The sequence below is a fragment of the Rattus norvegicus genome, chromosome 1, assembly GCF_036323735.1.
Source record: "Rattus norvegicus strain BN/NHsdMcwi chromosome 1, GRCr8, whole genome shotgun sequence".
Taxonomy (NCBI): Eukaryota; Metazoa; Chordata; class Mammalia; order Rodentia; family Muridae; genus Rattus; species Rattus norvegicus.
In genome coordinates, this window is record NC_086019.1 from 60,349,241 (window position 1) to 60,370,353 (window position 21,113).

The following is a 21,113-nucleotide window of genomic DNA, read 5'->3' on the forward strand; positions in this document are numbered from 1 at the left end:
GAGCCGGATGTAGATCGCTCCTGAGAGACACAGCCAGAATACAGCAAATACAGAGGCGAATGCCAGCAGCAAACCACTGAACTGAGAATAGGTCCCCTATTGAAGGAATCAGAGAAAGAACTGGAAGAGCTTGAAGGGGCTCGAGTCCCCATATGTACAACAGTGCCAAGCAACCAGAGCTTCCAGGGACTAAGCCACTACCTAAAGACTATACATGGACTGACTCTGGACTCTGACCCCATAGGTAGCAATGAATATCCTAGTAAGAGCACCAGTGGAAGGGGAAGCCCTGGGTCCTGCTAAGACTGAACCCCCAGTGAACTATACTATGGGGGGAGGGCGGCAATGGGGGGAGGGTTGGGAGGGGAACACCCATAAGGAAGGGGAGGGGGGAGGGGGATGTTTGCCCGGAAACCGGGAAAGGGAATAACACTCGAAATGTATATAAGAAATACTCAAGTTAATAAAAAAAAAAAAAAAGAATTGAAGACCCAGAAATGAACCCACACACCTATGGTCACCTGATTTTTGACAAAGGAGCCAAAACCATCCAATGGAAAAAAGATAGCATTTTCAGCAAATGGTGCTGGTTCAACTGGAGCGCAACATGTAGAAGAATGCAGATCGATCCATCCTTATCACCCTGTACAAAGCTTAAGTCCAAGTGGATCAAGAAACTCCACATCAAACCAGACACACTCAAACTAATAGAAGAAAAACTAGGGAAGCATCTGGAACACATGGGCACTGGAAAAAATTTCCTCAACAAAACACCAATGGCTCTTGCTCTAAGATCAAGAATCGACAAATGGGATCTCATAAAACTGCAAAGCTTCTGTAAGGCAAAGGACACTGTGGTTAGGACAAAACGGCAACCAACAGATTGGGAAAAGATCTTTACCAATCCTACAACAGATAGAGGCCTTATATCCAAAATATACAAAGAACTCAAGAAGTTAGACCGCAGGGAAACAAATAACCCTATTAAAAATGGGGTTCAGAGCTAAACAAAGAATTCACAGCTGAGGAATGCTGAATGGCTGAGAAACACGTAAAGAAATGTTTAACATTTTTAGTCGTAAGGGAAATGCAAATCAAAACAATCCTGAGATTTCACCTCACACCAGTGAGAATGGCTAAGATCAAAAACTCATGTGAGAGCAGTTGTTGGCGAGGATGTGGAGAAAGAGGAACACTCCTCCATTGTTGGTGGGATTGCAGACTGGTAAAACCATTCTGGAAATCAGTCTGGAGGTTCCTCAGAAAATTGGACATTGAACTGCCTGAGGATCCAGCTATACCTCTCTTGGGCATATACCCAAAAGATGCCTCAACATATAAAAGAGACACGTGCTCCACTATGTTCATCGCAGCCTTATTTATAATAGCCAGAAACTGGAAAGAACCCAGATGCCCTTCAACAGAGGAATGGATACAGAAAATGTGGTACATCTACACAATGGAATATTATCCAGCTATCAAAAACAACGAGTTTATGAAATTCGTAGGCAAATGGTTGGAACTGGAAAATATCATCCTGAGTGAGCTAACCCAATCACAGAAAGACATACATGGTATGCACTCATTGATAAGTGGCTATTAGCCCAAATGCTTGAATTACCCTAGATCCCTAGAACAAACGAAACTCAAGACAGATGATCAAAATGTGAATGCTTCACTCCTTCTTTAAATGAGGAAAAAGAATACCCTTGGCAGGGAAGGGAGAGGCAAAGATTAAAACAGAGACTGAAGGAACACCCATTCAGAGCCTGCCCCACATGTGGCCCATACATATACAGCCACCCAATTAGACAAGATGGATGAAGCAAAAAGTGCAGACTGACAGGAGCCGGATGTAGATCGCTCCTGAGAGACACAGCCAGAATACAGCAAATACAGAGGCGAATGCCAGCAGCAAACCACTGAACTGAGAATAGGTCCCCTATTGAAGGAATCAGAGAAAGAACTGGAAGAGCTTGAAGGGGCTCGAGTCCCCATATGTACAACAATGCCAAGCAACCAGAGCTTCCAGGGACTAAGCCACTACCTAAAGACTATACATGGACTGACCCTGGACTCTGACCCCATAGGTAGCAATGAATATCCTAGTAAGAGCACCAGTGGAAGGGGAAGCCCTGGGTCCTGCTAAGACTGAACCCCCAGTGAACTATAATATGGGGGGAGGGCGGCAATGGGGGGAGGGTTGGGAGGGGAACACCCATAAGAAAGGGGAGGGGGGAGGGGGATGTTTGCCCGGAAACCGGGAAAGGGAATAACACTCGAAATGTATATAAGAAATACTCAAGTTAATAAATATATATATATAAAATACTCAAGTTAATATATATATATATATATATATATATATATATATATATATATATATATACACACACACACACACTGAGGTCAACCCTAGATAGGGCATAGAGTAATCCACACATCATGGGATTCAACGGGGCGTTTTATGAAAGAGCTATTTCCCAGGAGCACACCTGTGTGTCAAGGCCTCCCTTCCAGCTAGGCCTTTGGAATCTCCAGTGCTAAACACTGTCTCTTCCTTTGCAGAAGTGAAACATAATAAAAATTCACACTTCACAGTACAGTGAATAGCAGTAATCGCGAAAGGTGTAAATAGAACCGATGTGTACCAGAGTATGTGGATTGATGTTATATGAAATGTGTTTGGGTGCCGTGCAGTATCCTCTTCCATGTTCCTACATACTGAGCAACGACCCTGTACAATTTCTCTCTAGACAGAACCATCTGGAATTCACTCACTGAGGGACTTATGCCCTGGAGTGGCAGCTACAGGTAGGACTTGTGCAACCATGTCACGAAGCGAAGAGACAGAGATGCATGGATTAAATGGAGAGAAGCAGATTGGAATGGTGGAGAGGCTAACCTGCCAACAACTCCAAACCCCCAGCAGGATTACACTGGAGAACAGCGAGCAGTTTCCCAGCCAGCCTCACTCTCCATAGACAGACTTCTTCCAGTCCTTCCATTTTCCCAAGGAAAGAAAAGTTCAAAAAGCAGGGACAGGGAAAGAAAAACTGCTCTACTCCCAGGAGCCAAGGGCAAATCCCCTGGCACCTCCTTGTCTGAGCCCATAAGCAGAGACAGCCCAGTCCTGGGATCATCTCTAGAGGCTCAGGGACCCAGGCAGATGAGCCCTTGAATCACAAAGGGTTCCTCTACAGCATTCTATGGGTGTCAGTCCTGAGTCCCTGAGCCTGAGGTGCTCTGCACAGCTATTCAGAGAAGCCATCTCCTGTTCTCTGTACAAAGATCTCTGTGTTGGATGTCAAAGGAGAGTGTCCACCCAGCATGGGTTGGGGCTCTGGCCCTCTAATCTGTTGGTCCATGTTAACTTCTCCACAGAGAAAGCTTATGAGCTTTGCTGATGCATCCATTAGGCGTTTGGTGGATTCAAACTCAAGTCTCTGCCTAGTCCTGCAGCTTTGTCTCAGGTGTTTGATGATAACCTAGAGCCTTTCTGAGGACTTATGAGAACAGTGTCCTGTTGATGGGTCAGTTTAGAAACAGCTTTGTCTTTAAAAAAAGAAAACTATACCATCAGTTTGAGGCTAATCCTTCAGAATTCAAAGATAACGTGACACCCTGAGTGTAGACATGAGGACTTTAAAGCAGGATGCAGAGTAAACATTCAAAACAGAGAACTATGGACAGCTAAACATCTTACAGGGTTTTATTTCTAACAGCCTAAAGTCTTTCCATAGCCCATAGAAGCCACGGTCTTAGAGTCCTTCCCAACCATGTTGACAGGTCCTATTGTGACCTCATGAGGAGCGATTGTGAGGCAGCCCAGCAAACACATATTAAGCTGTTGCCAGGCCTGGAATTCTTTGAGTGCTTTGAGAGGAGGTGTGGAGTGGAGCCCTCTGCGACTTGGTTGTATCTAGTGAGCTGTGTGTGGTTGTATCAAATTTTACTGTACTGTGTATATGTGTATGTATCAGTGTGTGTAAGAGAGTGTGTGTTGACAGATTGGCCTGTGTGTGAGTGCGTGTACACTTTTGCCTGTGTGTTTGTCAGTATATGTAGGAGTGTGTGAGTTTACAGGTTTGTATGTGTGTATGTGTTTGTATGTGTGTATGTCTTCTTGTGCGTATGTGTATCCCTGTGTGTATGTGTGTATGTGTCTGACGTGTGTTTTTCTAGGTTTGCTTGTGTGTAAGTATGCGTGTTTTGTGTGAATCTGGGTGTTTGTAAGAGTTTGTGTGAGTATAAGTTCACTTCTGTGTATTTCTGTGTGTGTGCCTGTGTGTGTGCCTGTGCCTGTGTGAGTGCCTCTGTGTGTGTGTGTGTGTGTGTGTGTGTGTCTGTGTGTGCACGTGCCCATCCCCTTTTGCCCCTTGTATCTATATTACCTGCACCTCAGTGCAAGAGAGTGTAGAGGCCAGAAGTCACCCCGGCTGCTGTTCCTGAGGTAGGTTCTCAACCTTATTTTCAAGACAGGCTCTCTCACTGGCCTGCAGCTGCCCAAGTATCTGGGCTGGCTGACCAGTCGCTCCCAGGCATTTGGTATGCCAACCGCATAATATCAGTTTAAAGGCCTATGGAGATGGCTGGCTGCCTATTTCTTGATTGATTGATTGATTTTTTTGGATGACTTCAAGAGAAAGAATTAGGTCACATAATGCCACGCCACTGGCTATTTCCTTATTGGGGTTTTGTTTTTTGTTTTATTTATTTATTTATTTATTATGGATTGCTGGTTTCATTTTTTAGTGGTTTTTATGTTATCACATGCTATATTACTGCTTTGATTATTTACGGTTCTGCAGTCGGATGATTCACTCTATCTCCATTTTCAATGTCCTGCGGTTTCATCCTTTTACATTATTCCTGTTTCTCTATTTATTGAGTACAAGCAATCATTGGCTTAGACTTGATACAAATTTGCCCTTTGTGACACTTTGACTCTTCGGCCTTTGTTTAAGGTTTACTGTTCACTGATATTTAACTGCCTTATTCCTTGTGGTTGGTTAATTTTAATTTTCAGTATTTTGCTCTGGAGAGTTGTGGATTTTTGTGGATCACTAGGTCCTGAAATTCAATGGAGTTTTCCCTTAAGTGTTGGCTTTTTATATTTGTTTGTTTTGTCTTATACTAATTCTTTCTCCTCTCGTTTCTTTCATCTGTTTTTTTTTCTTCAATGAACATCTATTCATAGTATTGACCATCTTTGGCCGCCCAATCCTATTGTAGTATGACGATTTTTATTTTCATCATTGCATTTAGTATGTGTGTGCTCTTGGCTTTCTCTTTTGGGGTTCGTTATTTGGGTGGCTTTTACTTATGACTCTTCATATTTTCCCCTTAACTTTTTCATAATTTTGCTCTATTTTTCTAGTCTAGTTTTTACTTTGTCTTTGTTTGTTTTTTTCTTTTTCTTTTGTTTGTTTCTTTTAGGTACCACAAGTATAATTTTAGCTCCTATATTGCTCCATCTTTTTCATTATTTGATTCCATTTTTGTTATTTTTAGGTAGCCTTAGTACTGATAAAATGCCTACAGAGACTGAGGAGGAGTTACCAACCCCTACACCCGAGCCCAGTATCTCTGAAGAGGGCAACTTCCATTCCCAATAACAAGTACTGGGGACAATTGGGCAAGGGGGCAACGCCAAAGTCCTCCTGGCCCACCACCGGGTCACAGGAACCCCGGTGGCTGTCAAAGTTCTGCGAAAGGACAAGCAGTGGTTCCAGCCAGCCATGATGGAAGCAAACATAATGAGAAAGATCAACCACCCCAACATAGTGTCTCTCATACAAGTTATTGAAAAGGAAACGAGAATATACCTCATAATGGAGCTGGTGGAAGGCCAAGAACTCTACAAGTACATCAGAGAGTCAGGGCACATAGAGGAGGATGAGGCCCGGCAAATATTTGAACAGATATTGTCAGCAGTGAGCTACTGCCATGGAAAGGGGATTGTTCACCGAGACCTCAAACTAGACAATATAATGACTGATAAAAACAAAAAGGTCAAAGTCATCGACTTTGGGCTTAGCACCCAATTTCAACCTGGAAAAATGCTAAACCACCACTGCGGCACGTACTCTTTTGGTTCCCCTGAACTCCTCCTTGGCCATCGGTATGACGGGCCGAAGAATGATATGTGGATTATAGGAGTGGTCTTGTACTGTATGGTAGTGGGAAAGCTCCCATTTGATTCAGTGATCATCCAAGAACTGCAAAGACAAGTAGTGGCAGGGGTATATCCTGCTCCCTGTGGGGTTTCAAAAGAACTGGAGGACCTCCTTAGTAAATTAATGAGGGTAAATCCCAACTTTAGACCAACAGCAAGAAAGGCGATGAAACACCCTTGGTTCAAAGAACACTGGAATGGATTGATAGGTCCCTATGAAGAAATGCTTCCCCTCACACCAGACCCGGCCATTTTGGATGCCATGAAAAGCATTGGATTCCAAGCCTCTGTAGTAAAACACTCTTTAAAACAAAGAAAATATAATGAGGAAATGGCAACTTATTTCTTTTTACAAAAGCAGGCTCTCCAGGGGGATGGCTGCACAGCCCAGGCACAGCAAGTGAGTCCCGTTGTAGCCCCATTTCCTAGCCTTGATCCTGCTGCTGCTTTTAGATTAGAACCAAAGAGGAGTGGAAGCCTGCCAGTCCTTGGCACCTTGCGGGTGTCATCCTCCCATGGTCACGTATCTCACTATGGCCAGAATGCTCATCCAAAAGGAGGCAAAAGATCCACTGTGGCTGGTCGTCTCAGGCCTCTACCGATGACACCTACACAGGACCACTATCACAAATGTGCCGTGAGTGTCCCATGCATTCAAACAACAAGCATCTTCACTGAGAAGAGTAGCAATAAGGAAATCAAAGAAGACAACCCACTCTCCCACAGAACCCCATTTGAGGATAGGCCCATCCCCAGCAGGGTCCGGCACAGAGGTTTTAAGGGGTGGACCAGGAATATAGCAAATGCCCTGATAAAGCTGTGTTGCTGCATGCCAAGGAGAAAGAAACCTCGCCTGGGGCAGAACAGAATCTCCCCCCAGAAATGAGCCACAGGGAGAGTCCAGAGAACAAGCAGCAGGCATAGCCCAGGTACCTTTGTGCTTTGTCTTTTTCAGTTTGCTCTATGCTGGTCCTACCTCTGTCTCTGGTTTCCATTTTCCCCACAATTCTTACCTTGTATCTGCTCTAAGTTCTTTATGAGGTTTCCCCAACACCAAGCCTTCTCCCTCTTCTTGATTTCTCCTCTTCCCAGCAGGGACCCAATAGGATTGATGAGTTCCACACTCTACAGAGTTTTCTAGTTGGCCCATCCCTTCAGATGGACTCCAGCTCCCCCTTAGGCCAATAGCTCCCACAGGGTGAGGACAAGAGGGTCATGGGCTCATGGACTCCTCCAGGGGCTACTGATCGTTTCACATGTGGTCATCAATCACAAGTGCTGCAGAACAGAGTCTGATGTTTTCAAATGTAACATCCAATTCCATTAAGCCTCAAAACTAATTAACAAGGTTTGTCATTGAATAAGTATCAACAACCTAGTTTGTGGGTTATAGTTGATGGTCAGAATCCTGCATGCATGCATTTTGTTTTGCATACTGGTTTTTTTTTTTTGTTCCTAAGACCCAGTGATCTATTGAATTTTATAGGTAATATTTCTAAATGGTTTCTTTCAATGACCTCAACTGAGAAGTAGAAAAAAGAAGTTATAATATAGTAAGGCAAATCAAAGCCCAAAATGGTAAGCTAAGAATTCTACCTCACTGTCTTTTTTGCTTGGAATAAATTGTCTTGTCTATTTCACAGTGTCATCTGGAAATTCTTGCATGTCCTCAGTATAAACAGTAGGTGATTTCAGACACATGGCAATGGAAAAGACACCAGCAGAAACTACAGCAGCAACAGGAGTAGCAACAATAGCAGAAGCAGCAAAGGCACAGCAGCAGCAGGAGGAGGAGAACGAGGAGCATAGGAGGAGGAGGAGGAGGAGGAGGAGGAGGAGGAGGAGGAGGAGGAAGATGAAGAGAGGAGGAGAAAGAAGAGGAGGAGGAGGAAGAGAAGGAAGAGGAGGAGAAAGAGGAGGATGAAGAGCAGGGGGAAGATTTTGATTCCCTGTCCCCGTGACAATTGCTGATGACTACTTCTGGACACAGATATCATGCTGAGAACTGTTTATCAAAATGATTTAACAGAATATTAATTTTCATAGAAGACATGTCAATGTTCCTGAGGGCATGCAGCCCTGGAAAAGAGAGCCAGATGGCAGAGGCAAGCAGTGTGGTATGTTCTTACTGAGGAAGACCTTCTCAAAGCTGATGATGTAATAGGTATGAAGGAGCATTTCATGGGAGTCACGGTCCCATGCCCCTGTGTCAGGGCACACAGAGCCCCTAGCCTTGCATCCTGCGTGAGAGGGGACCTGGAATATTCCCTGATCCCAACAGGGTCCTGGATTGCATGGTTCCCCCTCAGTCATGGTCCTCCCTGTGCCACATGGGGTACGCAGCTTCTACGGGCTGAATTTATATCAGTGATTAACTGGAGCTGGACCACAACCACACCACAGGCAAGCCCTGGGCACTGAGGACATTAAGAGCAACAGACAACATCTCCTCCACTGCTTCTGACTCTGCTCCACAAGGCAAGGCAGCTCCCACACAGCAGGCATCCAGCCTAACTCCCAGCAGGGAGAGTGTGAGATGTCTGTGGATGAGCCCACAGGGACTACAGGATTCTGTGGGAAGACATCTGGTAGCTTCTGGAGCAGCTGCAGCAGCCAGGACACATGAACTACAGTGGAGGTGAGCTATAGGAACAGGTAGCTGATCTGAATCCCTGAGGGCAGGCTGGAATGGTCACTCAGGGCTATTAGAGTGAAGGCCAGCCAAGGGCATACAATGTGTCACTAACATTCTCAAAGTCTTGTCCAGGAAAAAACCACTGGCCTTGACCACCAAAGTTGAGTCCAGACTCATGGGCTACAGGATAGCAGATTGAACTGAGTCTGAATTCCCATGAGTATGACCTCTGGCTGCTCCCTAGGCTCAGTATAGATGAGCATGAGAAGGCACCTTTGCTGTGTTTGCAGGAGTAGCAGAGAGCTCGGAATACATGACCCACTCCTAACCCAGACTGGAGCCACTCTGGGGAGGAGATGGCATCATTTGAGAGATGGGCTTATGCGGGACACTGTGCTCTGGTTTGTGGCACATACAGCTCCTGTCTTTCTTGCTGACAGTTCAGATCCTGAGCTGGCCTCATTACGGACAGTCCCATGAGGAGTGGGTGTTTCGTTCCTGCTTCCCAGTTAGGGCAGGAACAAGCCCAGACGCCGTGAGTAAGGACAGTGCTTCTGTCTTGACCCAGCTTCCTTGTCCTCCCCCATCCCCCAACTCATCAGGAGCCACCCAGAGACCTTCATAGGAGTGTGGGTCATGTTAATCGGAATGCACAGCTGGAGATTAAATTCTGGGTAAGGTCTCCATACAGCCCTGGTGGCTCCCACACCCTGCCTACCTAAGTTTTCCCAATTGGGTCCTCAGGGTGGTGGAGAATCTTCTACAGGCTGCCATGAAGATACAGCCAGTTTCTTGGTAACATTGTGTTTAGCAGAGGTTCTCGGCTTCAGGCACAGAGCCTTCCAGTGAGAGGGTTTGCTGAGTAGCACACCAGGACCAGACAAGTGTAGAGCCCTCCAGTGGTAGACATGAAGTACTGCAGGAGTTTATTTCCTGATTTCTTCACATCTACCTTGTTCTAAAGGCTTTTTGTCAGACACATAGGGACCTAAGAAACTTGAGTTTGCACCCCCATAGGGAACCCAGGACACTAAACCAGCAGCCCTGTTAAACGTCGGCAGAGGACAGTCTGGGCTCTGTGTTTATAGAATGGCTCTAGACTGGTATGAAGACTGATTGTCCAGCCAGTCAAGGAGAGTTAGGGACAGTTTTAGACTTGGAGGAGAGCATGAGCGGCAGACACAGCAGACTCCAGGCCAACAGTGGAACCAGTTCATTTAATAGAGACGCATATGCCCTCCCAAAAGGCTGTCAGCTTAAGGCACTGCACTGAAGACCTGACCCAATAACATGCCCAATTTACACATCACCCACCTGTGGCTTGTGGAGGGTCCTCAGGGTAGATCCTAAAGTCCATCATGGCTGAAAGGCAGAAGTTTGCACATCATTGCAATGTGGAGGCTACTCTCTGCTGATTGGACCCACACACTCTGTGAAAAAGTTTGCTTAAGTGAAAGTTGGCCCTCCTTGAACTCTGGTCTTCCAGGGTAGTGTGTGTTGACCACATGCAGAGCCATTCCTGAAAAACGTAAGAGCCAAAATTCAACAATAGGGAGAGAATCCTGTGCCAGATGGAATCCCTCAGGCCAGTGTGGATTCAGAGACATCCTATGCCATGGCATGGAGGCTCCCAAGAACTTCTAGGATCAATGTGAGCCACACCGGAGGCCACAGTCCATCCTGGGAGAACATTAAAGTATCTGGAATTATCAGGGACCCTAAGGTAGGTTCGTCAGAATATGGAGCTGATGCATGGTGGGATGCTTGGAGGATACAGCCTAAGGCATCGTAGAGGAAAGTGTGTTATGAGAGCTAAGACAGAGCAACCACACAGTCTGAGAACAAGTTTGCTTAAGTGCAATTTGGCCGTCCTTGAACTCTCTGTTCTTCCAGGGTAGGATGGCCTATCGGGCCCAGGACAGAGCGACTATGCCAGAATTACAATGGTCTGTAATAGAGATGGAGAAGGTGTCAGGATGGGACTTGGGCAGTGGATGGAGCTCTATGACTGCAAAGCCTGCCTAGGCTCCCAGGACCCAGAGCTGGCTGCTGCAGGAAGTCCTAGATCACAACTCTGCCGTTCCTCTTCCCAGGTCTTGCTTTTAACTACTGGACCCAACACAAAGCCTCCCTTGCAGGCTTACCAGAGCATGAAAACGAAATGGCCACCTCCTGTAACAAGAAACACTTCTAGAAGAGGAAGGAGACATCAATACATTCACAAAACCTTCAACGCGAAATCTGTCTTGCCAATAAGTGTGCAGGGATAAAGGTAAAGCAGATATTGAGGGACCAACCAGTCAATGACTGACACAAAGTGAGATTTGTCTCATGTGACAGACACAACCTCTGACGCTATTTATGATATTCTTTCTGATTTACTTGCAGACAGAAAAGTAGCACACCTGTCTCCAGAGGCTTCACTCAGCAGCTGAAAGCCACAGCCAATCCTCAGATGGAGCTCGGGAAGTCTTGTGGAAGAGTGGGGGGAGAGTGACAAGGAAAGTGGTTGGGTTAAAACACTACAAGAAGTCCCCTACCGTCAGATACCTTGGACCATGGAGTATGCTAGAGCCTGTGCAACCAACCCCAGAGCCGGGTTTGCTATCTGCAGTTGGTCTCCATGTGGGTCATCTGACAAGTAGATCCAGGACTGTCACAGTCTGTGTTGCCTGCCATTGGATCTGTTCCCCATACCCGGACTGCCTGATTGTAAATCTGTGGGGCAGAATGTGCTCGGGCCACCTGGGACTAGATGTCCCGGGGTGGTGTGGTACCCAGGGACTCTCCCCTTGTCCAAAGAGAAGGGAGAGCATTATGGTAGAAAGGATTTGTAAGGTGGGACTGGGAAGAAAAGAGGGAGAGTGACTGGGATCAGGATGTAACATGAATAAAGAAGACATTATTGGAAGTAAAAAAGTTAGCCTGGAAAATGGAAAGATTGATAAGTGGCTAAGAGCACTGAATGCTCTTTCAGAGGTCCTGAGTTCATATCCCAGCAAACACATGGAGGCTCACAAATGTCTCTAATGACATCTGATGCCCTCTCTGGTCTTTCTAAATACAGCTACCCTGTACATATGCATAACGAACGATTGATTGAATGAATGAATGAATGAATGAATGAATAAATAAATAAATTTTACCTAGTCTTAGTTATCAGGCAATGAATAAAATGTCGAGATTATGTTCAAACCCATGTCATGGATTGCCTGGATCTTTTAGATCTTCAGGAAACATCTCAACGAAGAACAAGAGAGGCTGGAGAAGAATGGGGAAGGCTTTGATCCCTGAAGTTCCTCAATGTCCACTAGCACAGCACTTGTCCTTGGGAGATGACATCTTTCACTCTTCCTGACTGTTGCACCAATCAGAATTACAAGCTCTGTGGATGACCCTGCAAAAGAGGACAGTTGCTCTTGGGCCAATATGGAGGTTCCTGACCTCTCAGCAAGCTCACTGCTGACTTTTGAGGTCTCTGGAGGTGGAGCAAAATGAAGACACACAGAGTAGCCTCAGGTTGAGTCAGCCAGGCCCAGGGGGCTCAGTGGTGTCTCTCAGATTCCCAGGCCCTCCCTGAGATTGAACACACTACACAGTGTAAGAGGATTAGTGGATAACCAGGAAATGCATTTGCTCAGTTGTCTGGCTCTGTAGGAGGGAAATAAATCACAGTGGGAAGCTTCAGGACAGTCAGGTGACCTGAGCCCTCCACAGAGTCTAAGTCCAGACTCACAGACATTCATCTGTCCACAAGTCTCCTAAACACAGGCCTTGACTGACCTGCAGTCCAGAGTATGTTATTATACAGTGTCGCTTAGAGAGAGGACATACTTTCCAATTAGGCCTTTTCTGTGTCACACTGAGACTGGGTTTATGGTACAGCTGATGCAGATGGGGACTGGCCACAAGTGGCAATCTATCGCAGATCATGAAATAAATAAATAAATAAATAAATAAATAAATAAATAAATAAATACCCACTTATCTCACTGCCTGCAATCCTCATTGTCACCACAAGGGAGCGCTGCTTTGACCTTCTCAGAAATAAAAGCTGACTTCCCTCAGGGAAATGGATGGATGGATGGATGGATGGATGGGTGGATGGATGGATGGATGGATGGGTGGGTGGGTGGGTGGGTGGATGGATGGATGGATGGATGGATGGATGGATGGATGGATGGATGGATGGATAGACAGAGAAGTGATTTGACTTAATCAGTTTCTTCCAGTCCTACTTTTCTGGTCGAAAACACACTGAACATGTCTGCTGCATGTGCTTGTTCTTCATTTCTGCTTTCTTTGGCTGTTCATTCAAGGCAGCTCCCTTAGAATCTGCTCATCTCAATAAAGGTCCATCTGTGGAATGTATAGCTTCTCAGTTAGGAGCTAAGGGATTCTTGGAAGGAGTTCCCAAAATCCCCTCTGGGGCAGTTGCCAGTGTTCTCTACTTCAGACAGCAGCTGCATGAAGCAAACACACACCTGTCTGAACATTCCAGCTTGGGTGCACGTCACAGTGCACCTGCCCCAGGGTCCCTGCCAGTTGCATATGCCACAGGGCCACAACTACAAGATCCCTTCCCCAGGATTCATGCCCCCTTGCATCTCCCCCAGGATTCCTGCTCTGTTGTAACTGGACCAGGGTCCCTGCCCGGTTGTTCCTGGCTCACGTTTCCTACTCAGTTTTACCTGCCCCAACGACCCTGGCCCACTGCACCAGCCTCAGGGATCCTACCCATTGTGCCCAACATGCTGCACCTTCCTGAGAGTACCTACTAACTGTTCCTAGGTGGCATTTTTCAAAATCTAATTCAAAGATCTTGCCAGTCAGAACCCATTGTCTTTGGTAACACCAAGTAGATATTTGCAGGGCTTCCTCACCTACACTTAATCAATCCCTTCTCTCAGTTGTCCATGTGGAAGCAAAGAAACTAGCAGCAGAACATGGATTATTCATCCAGGATATCAGCAGCCCTAGAATTCTCATGAGATGGGCTGATGTGACTGTGATACAGGGGTGGCAGGGAAGCTTTGACACTGAGCAAGCCCAGAGTGCTGCCTCTGCTCACATTGTGCCAGCACCTTAGCCTACCTCTAGATGTCCTAAACTCTGAGAGGAGGAAGGAGATCTTCCTACATAGAAGATGTTCTCTGAATCTGTGCTGGCCAAGGTCAAGCCAGAGTGTTTGAACATGCCAGTTCCAGCCCCTGAGGGTTCTCTGCCTGCCTGGTGTTTTGTTGTGCTTTATGTCTGGCAAGGTGAAGATGTGGCCCATACTAGGAATATCTTTGAAGACACCTGCCCTGGGTTCCCATGCTAAAATTCAATTAGGGACTGACATGGACCTAAATAACAACAAGACAGTGCCAAGACCATGAGTTCCAAAATCAAGAGCAAATGGGGCCTTGATGGTATCCTGTGCTGATCTGACAGGAGTCAGCACACACAATTCTCCTGCACATCCAATGCCCCTTGGAAAAATCCTCTGTCAAGGGTAAGTGATGCCTCATGAGAATGAACTGTCAGCGTAGGACAAGACACTTGGGACTACTGTCCTGAACTCACCAGTCTCAGATGAATGGGCTTTGAAAAGTTTTCAGGACACAGAATAGGGGTGTGTAAGCAAGTGCAGGTAATCCTTGGGAAACACATAGTTCCTGAGGAGGTTCTGAGATATGTTGGATCCACTCCTGGAAAAGGCAACATTGTGTTCAGGGGGGTAAGAAAGCAGGAGCCTGCTGATGTTTTCACAGTATTGCATGGGAACAGTAACAATGCCCTTAGGAGCAGGATGTCCTAGCACTCTCAGATCAAGCAGACAGCCTAGAGCCTATTAGGCCCATATCCCAAGAGAATGCCGCTCATGTGTGAAGCTTCTATAGCCAGGAAGCTGGAGTAGGGAACAAGGACATTGTCGCATTAGGGGTTTACTGCTGAGAACAGACACACCATGACCAATGCAGCTCTTATGAGGACAACATTAATGGACACAGGATTGCAGGTTCAGAGACTCAGTCCAGTATCATCAAGCTGGGAGCATGGCAGCATCCAGGCAGTCATGGTGCCAGAGTAAGTGAGAGGTTTACATATTCATCTGAAGGCTGCTTGGGGAAGATTGGCTTGCATGTGGATAGGAAAAGGGTTTTAAAGCCCATGCCGACAGTGACACACCTACTTTAACAAGACCACGCCTCCTAATATTGCCACTCCCTGAGCTAAGCATATACAAACCATCATAGACATCTTGCAGGAGGGTGGTACTGTTCTATCAGAGAGAAGCCTCTGCTCCCGTTAATATACTGAGGTCAACCCTGGGTAGGGCACAGAGCCCTCCACACATCCTGGGACTCAGGGAGGCATCCTATGAAAGAGCTTTTTCCTAGAAGGACACATGGGTGAAGGCCTCCCTTCCAGCCAGGCTGTAGGGAGTCTCCAATGCTAAACTCTGTCTTTTTGCAGAAGTGAAACAATGAAAATTCACCCTTAACAGTACAGTGAATAGCAAAAATGGTGAAAGGTATAAAAAGAACCAATTAGTACCAGAGCATGAGGATTGGTTTTATATGAAATGTGGGTGGGTGCAGTGCAGTATCCTCCTCCATGTACCCACATGTTCAGTAACTACCCTGTTCGATGCAGCTTTACACAGAACCATCTGGAATCCATTCACTGAGGGACTCCATCCCTGGACTGGAAGCCACAGGTGGGACTTTTGTATCCAGGTCTCCCAGCGCAGGGACAGGGATGCATGGATAAAGTGGAGAGAAGCAGACTGGAATGGTGCAGAGGTTATCCTGCCAACAACCCCAAGCCCCCAGCTGCATGACAATGTAGAACAGCGAGCAGTTTCCCAGCCAGCCTCACTCCCCATAGACAGACTTCTTCCAGTCCCTCCTTATGCCAAGGAAAGAAAAGCAAAAAAAGTAGGGGCAGGGAAAGAAAAATTGCTCTACTCCCAGGAGCCAAGGACCATCCCCCTCCCATCCTCTGATCTGACCCCATAACCAGCCACAGCCAAGTCCTGGGCTCATCTCTAGAGGCACATGGACCCAGGCAGATGAGCCCTTGATCACAATCGGCTCCTCAAAAGCATCCTATGGGTGTCAGTCCTAAGTCCATGAATCGGAGGTGCTCTGCACAGCTATTCAGAGAAGCCTTCTCTTGATCTCTGTGAAGATCTCTCTGTTGGTTGTCAGAGGAGGGTGTCCATCCAGCATCAATCCAGGGACTGTGGCCCTCTAATGTGTTAGCCCATGTGAACCTCCCCACAGAGCCCCACCTGTCCTTGTGCAACTCCTCCTTGATCGCCTTTTATAGGAAGATATTTAGGGTCCCTTGCAGGAGGCAGGGAAAATGGCACACAGCTGAGGGTGGTAGACAAAACTGGGAACACATCAAATATTGAGTTGGTGTGAGGCTCCCTAAGCCATGCTTGGGCAGGTCTGTGCCAGCGATCCCATAAGACCCTTTGATTCTCCCCATGTACACAGCAGGAACCAATTGCCAGGCCTACCCTCTGCCCAGAGCAAAGGGAGATTGGAACTTGGATTCCAACCCTGGCCATTCCTATAATACCTGACCTTGTAACCCTTGCTCCCTTTGGGGCTCAACAGTCCCCCTCAAATGTAGACAACAATGTCTAGATGGTGTTCACAGCTTTTCTTGCCTGAAACTGTGCTTTGTTTGATACTACAAACCAGGAAGTAGGGACTTAAACTTGAGATCACTGACTCAGGCTAGGGAGGACTCCAGGGCACCTGAGCTCAGCTGCAAAGGCAGAAGCTGAACCACAGTGAGCAGAGGTGGCACACTTTGCTGTTTCTTTCCTTTTCTGCTCTCAGGCCTTTCAGTGAACTCTACAGATGAGGATCTTTCCTCCCAGGCTTAGTGTCTGCAGCCATGAGAGTCCTCTACAGGGGACTCCAAACCCCAGAAGAGTCTTCAGAAGGAAAGCGCTACACACTGCACTGCCCCCAGCAATCTGAGAAACAGAGACCCTTTCTGGGCTTGGGCCAGTCAGTGCTCAATAGTTAGCTTCTGGCTGCACTGGCTGCTCACAAATAACACAGCAGACTGGGTCCTGTGACCTGGCTGTCACAGACTGTGATTGAGAATTCATTTCAACTGTGTCAGCATAGCCACTCTGTTCCTTCTGGCCCCAGGTTGCACAGGGCTCCTTGTCCTCATACATGCCTCTTCCATCACTGGACCTTAATATTTAAAGTGAGCCCTACACTCAGGATGGACTTGGTTTTCTATACATCATGCCAACCTCTGTGTATAGGAAGTGTCTGCCTGTGTATGCATACCCCCTTATGTGCCTAGGTGTCCATGCATACCACTACCCCATGTCCTGTCAGAGGCCATCCTCTGACAGGTCCTCACGCCTGCATGTCAGACCACCTGTCTTCAAGCCCCAACCCCTCCCCACTCCACAGATGTTGAGCTTTTGGGCTTTGCTGATGCATCCAACATTGATGGGGGTTTTGGGGATTGAAACTCAATTCCTTACCCTTGGGAGGCAAGTGCTCTGCCTATCCCTGCAGCTTTGTCTCAGGTGTTTGATGATAACCTAGAGCCTTTCTGAGGATTTATGAAATCAGTGTCATCTTGATGGGTCAGTTTAGAAACACAGCTTTGTTTTTTTTTATTTTTTTTAACAGTGTACCATCAGTTTGAGGCTAATCATTCAGAATTCAATGAAAAAGTGACACCCTGAGTGTAGACATGACGACTTTGAAGCAGGAGGCATAGAAAACATTCAAAACAGAGAACCGAGGAGAGGTAAACATCTTATAGGCTTTGATTTCTAAAAGCCTTAAATCTCTCCATAGCCCACAGAAGCCAGAGCCTTGAAGCCCTTCCCAACCATGTCATGACAGGTCCTATTGTGACCTAATGAGGAGCGACTGTGAGGCGTCCCAGCCAACAGATGTTAAGCTGTTGCCAGGCCTGGATTTCTTTGAGTGCTTTGAGAGGAGGTGTGGAGTGGAGCCCTCTGCGACTTGTTTGTATCTTGTGAGCTGTGTGTGGTTGTATTGGATTTTACTGTACTGTGTATATGTGTATGTATCAGTGTGTGTAAGAGATTGTGTGCTGACAGATTTGCCTGTGTGTGAGTGTGTGTACACTTTCGCTTGTGTGTTTGTCAGTATATGTAGGAGTGTGTGAGTTTACAGGTTTGTTTGTGTGTATGTTTGTATGTGTGTACCACTTCTTTTGTGTGTGTGTGTGTCCCTGTGTGTGTGTGTGTGTGTGTGTGTGTGTGTGTGATGTGCATTTTTCCAGGTTTACTTGTGTGTAAGTATGTGTGTGCCTGTTCCTACGTGAGTGTGTTTTGTATGAATCTGGGTGTTTGTCTATGTGTGTGCCTGTGTGTGTGTGTGTGTGTGTGTGTGTGTGTGTGTGGGTGTGTGTGTGTTTGTGTGTGCACGCACGTGCCCATCCCCTTTTGCCCCTTGTATCTATATTACCTGCACCTCAGTGCAAAAGAGTGTACAGGCTAGAAGTCACCCTGGCTCCTGTTCCTGAGGCAGGTTCTCAACCTCATTTTCAAGACAGGCTCTCTCACTGGCCTGCAGCTGCCCAAGTACCTGTCTTGGCTCTCCAGTGTCTCCCAGGAATTTGATATGCCAACCCCATAATATCAGATTAAAGGCCTACGTAGACTGCTGGCTGCTTATTTATGGATTGATTTTTTTTCTATGTGTTTAAGAGATAGAATTAGGCCATATATTCTCAAGACCACTGGCTATTTCCTTATTGTGGTTTTGTTTTATTTATTTATTTATTTATTTATTTATTTATTTATTTATTTATTTGTTTATTATGGATTGCTGGATTCATTTTGGTGGTGGTTTTTATGTTCTCACATGCTATATTACTGCTTTGATTATTTACGGTTCTGCAGTCGGATGATTAACTCTATCTCCATTTTCAATGCCCTGCGGTTTCATCCTTTTACATTATTCCTGTTTCTCTATTTATTGAGTACAAGCAATCATTGGCTTAGACTTGATACAAATTTGCCCTTTGTGACACTTTGACTCTTCGGCCTTTGTTTAAGGTTTACTATTCACTGATATTTAACTGCCTCATTCCTTGTGGTTGGTTAATTTTAATTTTCAGTATTTTGCTCTGGAGAGTTGTGGATTTTTGTGGATCACTAGGTCCTGAAATTCAATGGAGTTTTCCCTTAAGTGTTGGCTTTTTACATTTGTTTGTTTTGTCTCATACTCAGTCTTTCTCCTCTCATTTCTTTCATCTGACCATTTTCTTCAAACAATCCATTCACAGTATTGATCAGTTTTGGCCGCCCAATCCTATTGTAATCTGACGATTTTTATTTTCATCATTACGTTTAGTATTTGTGTGCTCTTGGCTTTCTCTTTTGGGGTTGGTTATTTGGGTGGCTTTTGCTTATGATTCTTCATATTTCCCCCTGTTCATAATTTTACTCTATTTTTCTAATCTAGTCTTTTCTTTGTTATTATTTTTTTCTTTTTGTTTCATTTGTTTCTTTTAGGTTCCACATGAGTAATTTTAGTTCCTGAATTGCTCCATCTTTTTCATTATTTGATTCCATTTGTTTGTTATTTTTAGGTAGCATTAGTACTGATAAAATGCCTACAGAGACTGAGGAGGAGTTACCACCTTCTAGTCCCGATCCCAGTATCTCTCAGGAGGGAACCTTTCATTCCCAATATAAAGTACTGAAGACTATTGGAAAAGGAAGCCATGCGAAGGTCCTCCTGGCCCACCGCCGGCTCACAGGAACCCCAGTGGCGGTCAAAGTTCTCCGAAAGAACAAGCAGTGGTTCCGGCCAGCCATGACAGAAGCAAACATAATGAGAAAGATCAACCACCCCAACATTGTTTCTCTCTTACAAGTCATTGAAAACAAAACTAGAATGGAGCTGGTGGAAGGCCAACAACTCTACCAATACATCAGAGAGTCAGGGCACATAGAGGAGGATGAGGCCCGGCAAATATTTGAACAGATATTATCAGCAGTGAGCTACTGCCATGGAAAGGGGATTGTTCACCGAGACCTGAAAGTGGACAATATAATGATTGATAAAAACAAAAAGGTCAAAGTCATCGACTTTGGGCTTAGCACCGAAACACAACCTGGACAAATGCTAAACCAGCACTGCGGTGCGTATTCTTTTGCTTCCCCGGAACGCTTCCTTGGACTTCTGTATGACGGGATGAAGAATGATATGTGGACAATAGGAGAGGTCTTGTATTATATGGTAGTGGGAAAGCTCCCATTTGATTCTGTGATCATCCAAGAATTACAAAAACAAGTTGTTGCAGGGGTGTATCCTGCCCCCTGTGGGGTTTCAGAAGAACTGGAGAACCTCCTTAGTCAATTACTAACAGTAAATCCAATGTATAGACCAACAGCCAGCGAGGTGATGAAACACGCCTGGTTCAAAGAACACGGGAAGGGGTTCACAGTTCGTTGTGAAGAACTGCTTCCCCTCAGGCCAGACCCTGAAATTTTGGGTGCGATGAAATGCATGGGATTTCAAGCCTCTGTAATAAAATACTCTCTAAGAAAAAGAAAATATAATGAGGAAATGGCAACTTATTACTTCCTACAACAGCAGGCTCTCCCGGGGTATGGCTGCACAGCCCAGGCACAGCAAGTGAGTCCCATTGCAGCCCCATTTCCTAGCCTTGACCCTGCTGCTGCTTTTAGATTACAAAGAAAGAGGAGTGGAAGCCTGCCAGTCCTTGGCACCTTGCAGGTGTCATTCTCCCAAGGTCACGTATCTCATTATGGCCAGAAGGTTCATCCAAAAAGAGGAAGAAGGTCCAACAGGAGAAACAGCAATAGCGCCAGCAGCATTAGCAGCAGAAGGAGGAGGAGGAGGAAGAGGAGGATTCCCCAACACCAATCTCCTCCCTCCTCTTGATTTCTCCTCTTCCCAGCAGGGACCCAATATGAATGATGAGTTCCCCACTCTACAGAGTTGTCTTGTTGACCCTCCCTTCAGATGGACTCCATCTCCCCTTAGGCCAATAGCTCCACAGGGTGAGAACTAGAGGGTCATGGGATCATGGACTCTTCCATGGGCTACTAATCCATAGATAAACGGGCCTGTAATACCAGACACTCAAGACACACAGTAGGTAGGGGGATCAGAACTTCAAGGCTAGCCTGGTCTACATCATGAGTTTAAGATCAGCTTGGACAACTTAGTGACACCCTTTTTCTAGAGGTGAGGAGGGCTAAGGCTACCAACTCAGTGGTAGAGTACTCGTGGGGAAACAGACTGCTGTCCATTG

At 46.0% G+C, this 21,113-nt stretch overlaps 1 protein-coding gene and 1 pseudogene across 1 annotated transcript; both read left to right on the forward strand.

The window, feature by feature from the left end:
• Positions 1-21,113, forward strand: part of LOC134485036 (sperm motility kinase Y-like) — a 319,058-nt pseudogene that overhangs the window by 234,354 nt on the left and 63,591 nt on the right.
• On the forward strand, positions 3,850-7,982 carry 4930488N24Rikl (RIKEN cDNA 4930488N24 gene like). The gene is made up of 3 exons (XM_001065293.7): positions 3,850-4,453; positions 5,515-7,107; positions 7,822-7,982. Exon 2 carries the CDS (start codon positions 5,742-5,744, stop codon positions 7,062-7,064), a length of 1,323 nt encoding a protein of 440 aa, XP_001065293.4. The 5' UTR covers positions 3,850-4,453; positions 5,515-5,741; the 3' UTR covers positions 7,065-7,107; positions 7,822-7,982.

Bases quoted from the DNA above. Each gene is read 5' to 3' on its own strand.
- 4930488N24Rikl (XM_001065293.7), top strand. From the start codon at position 5,742: ATGATGGAAGCAAACATAATGAGAAAGATCAACCACCCCAACATAGTG.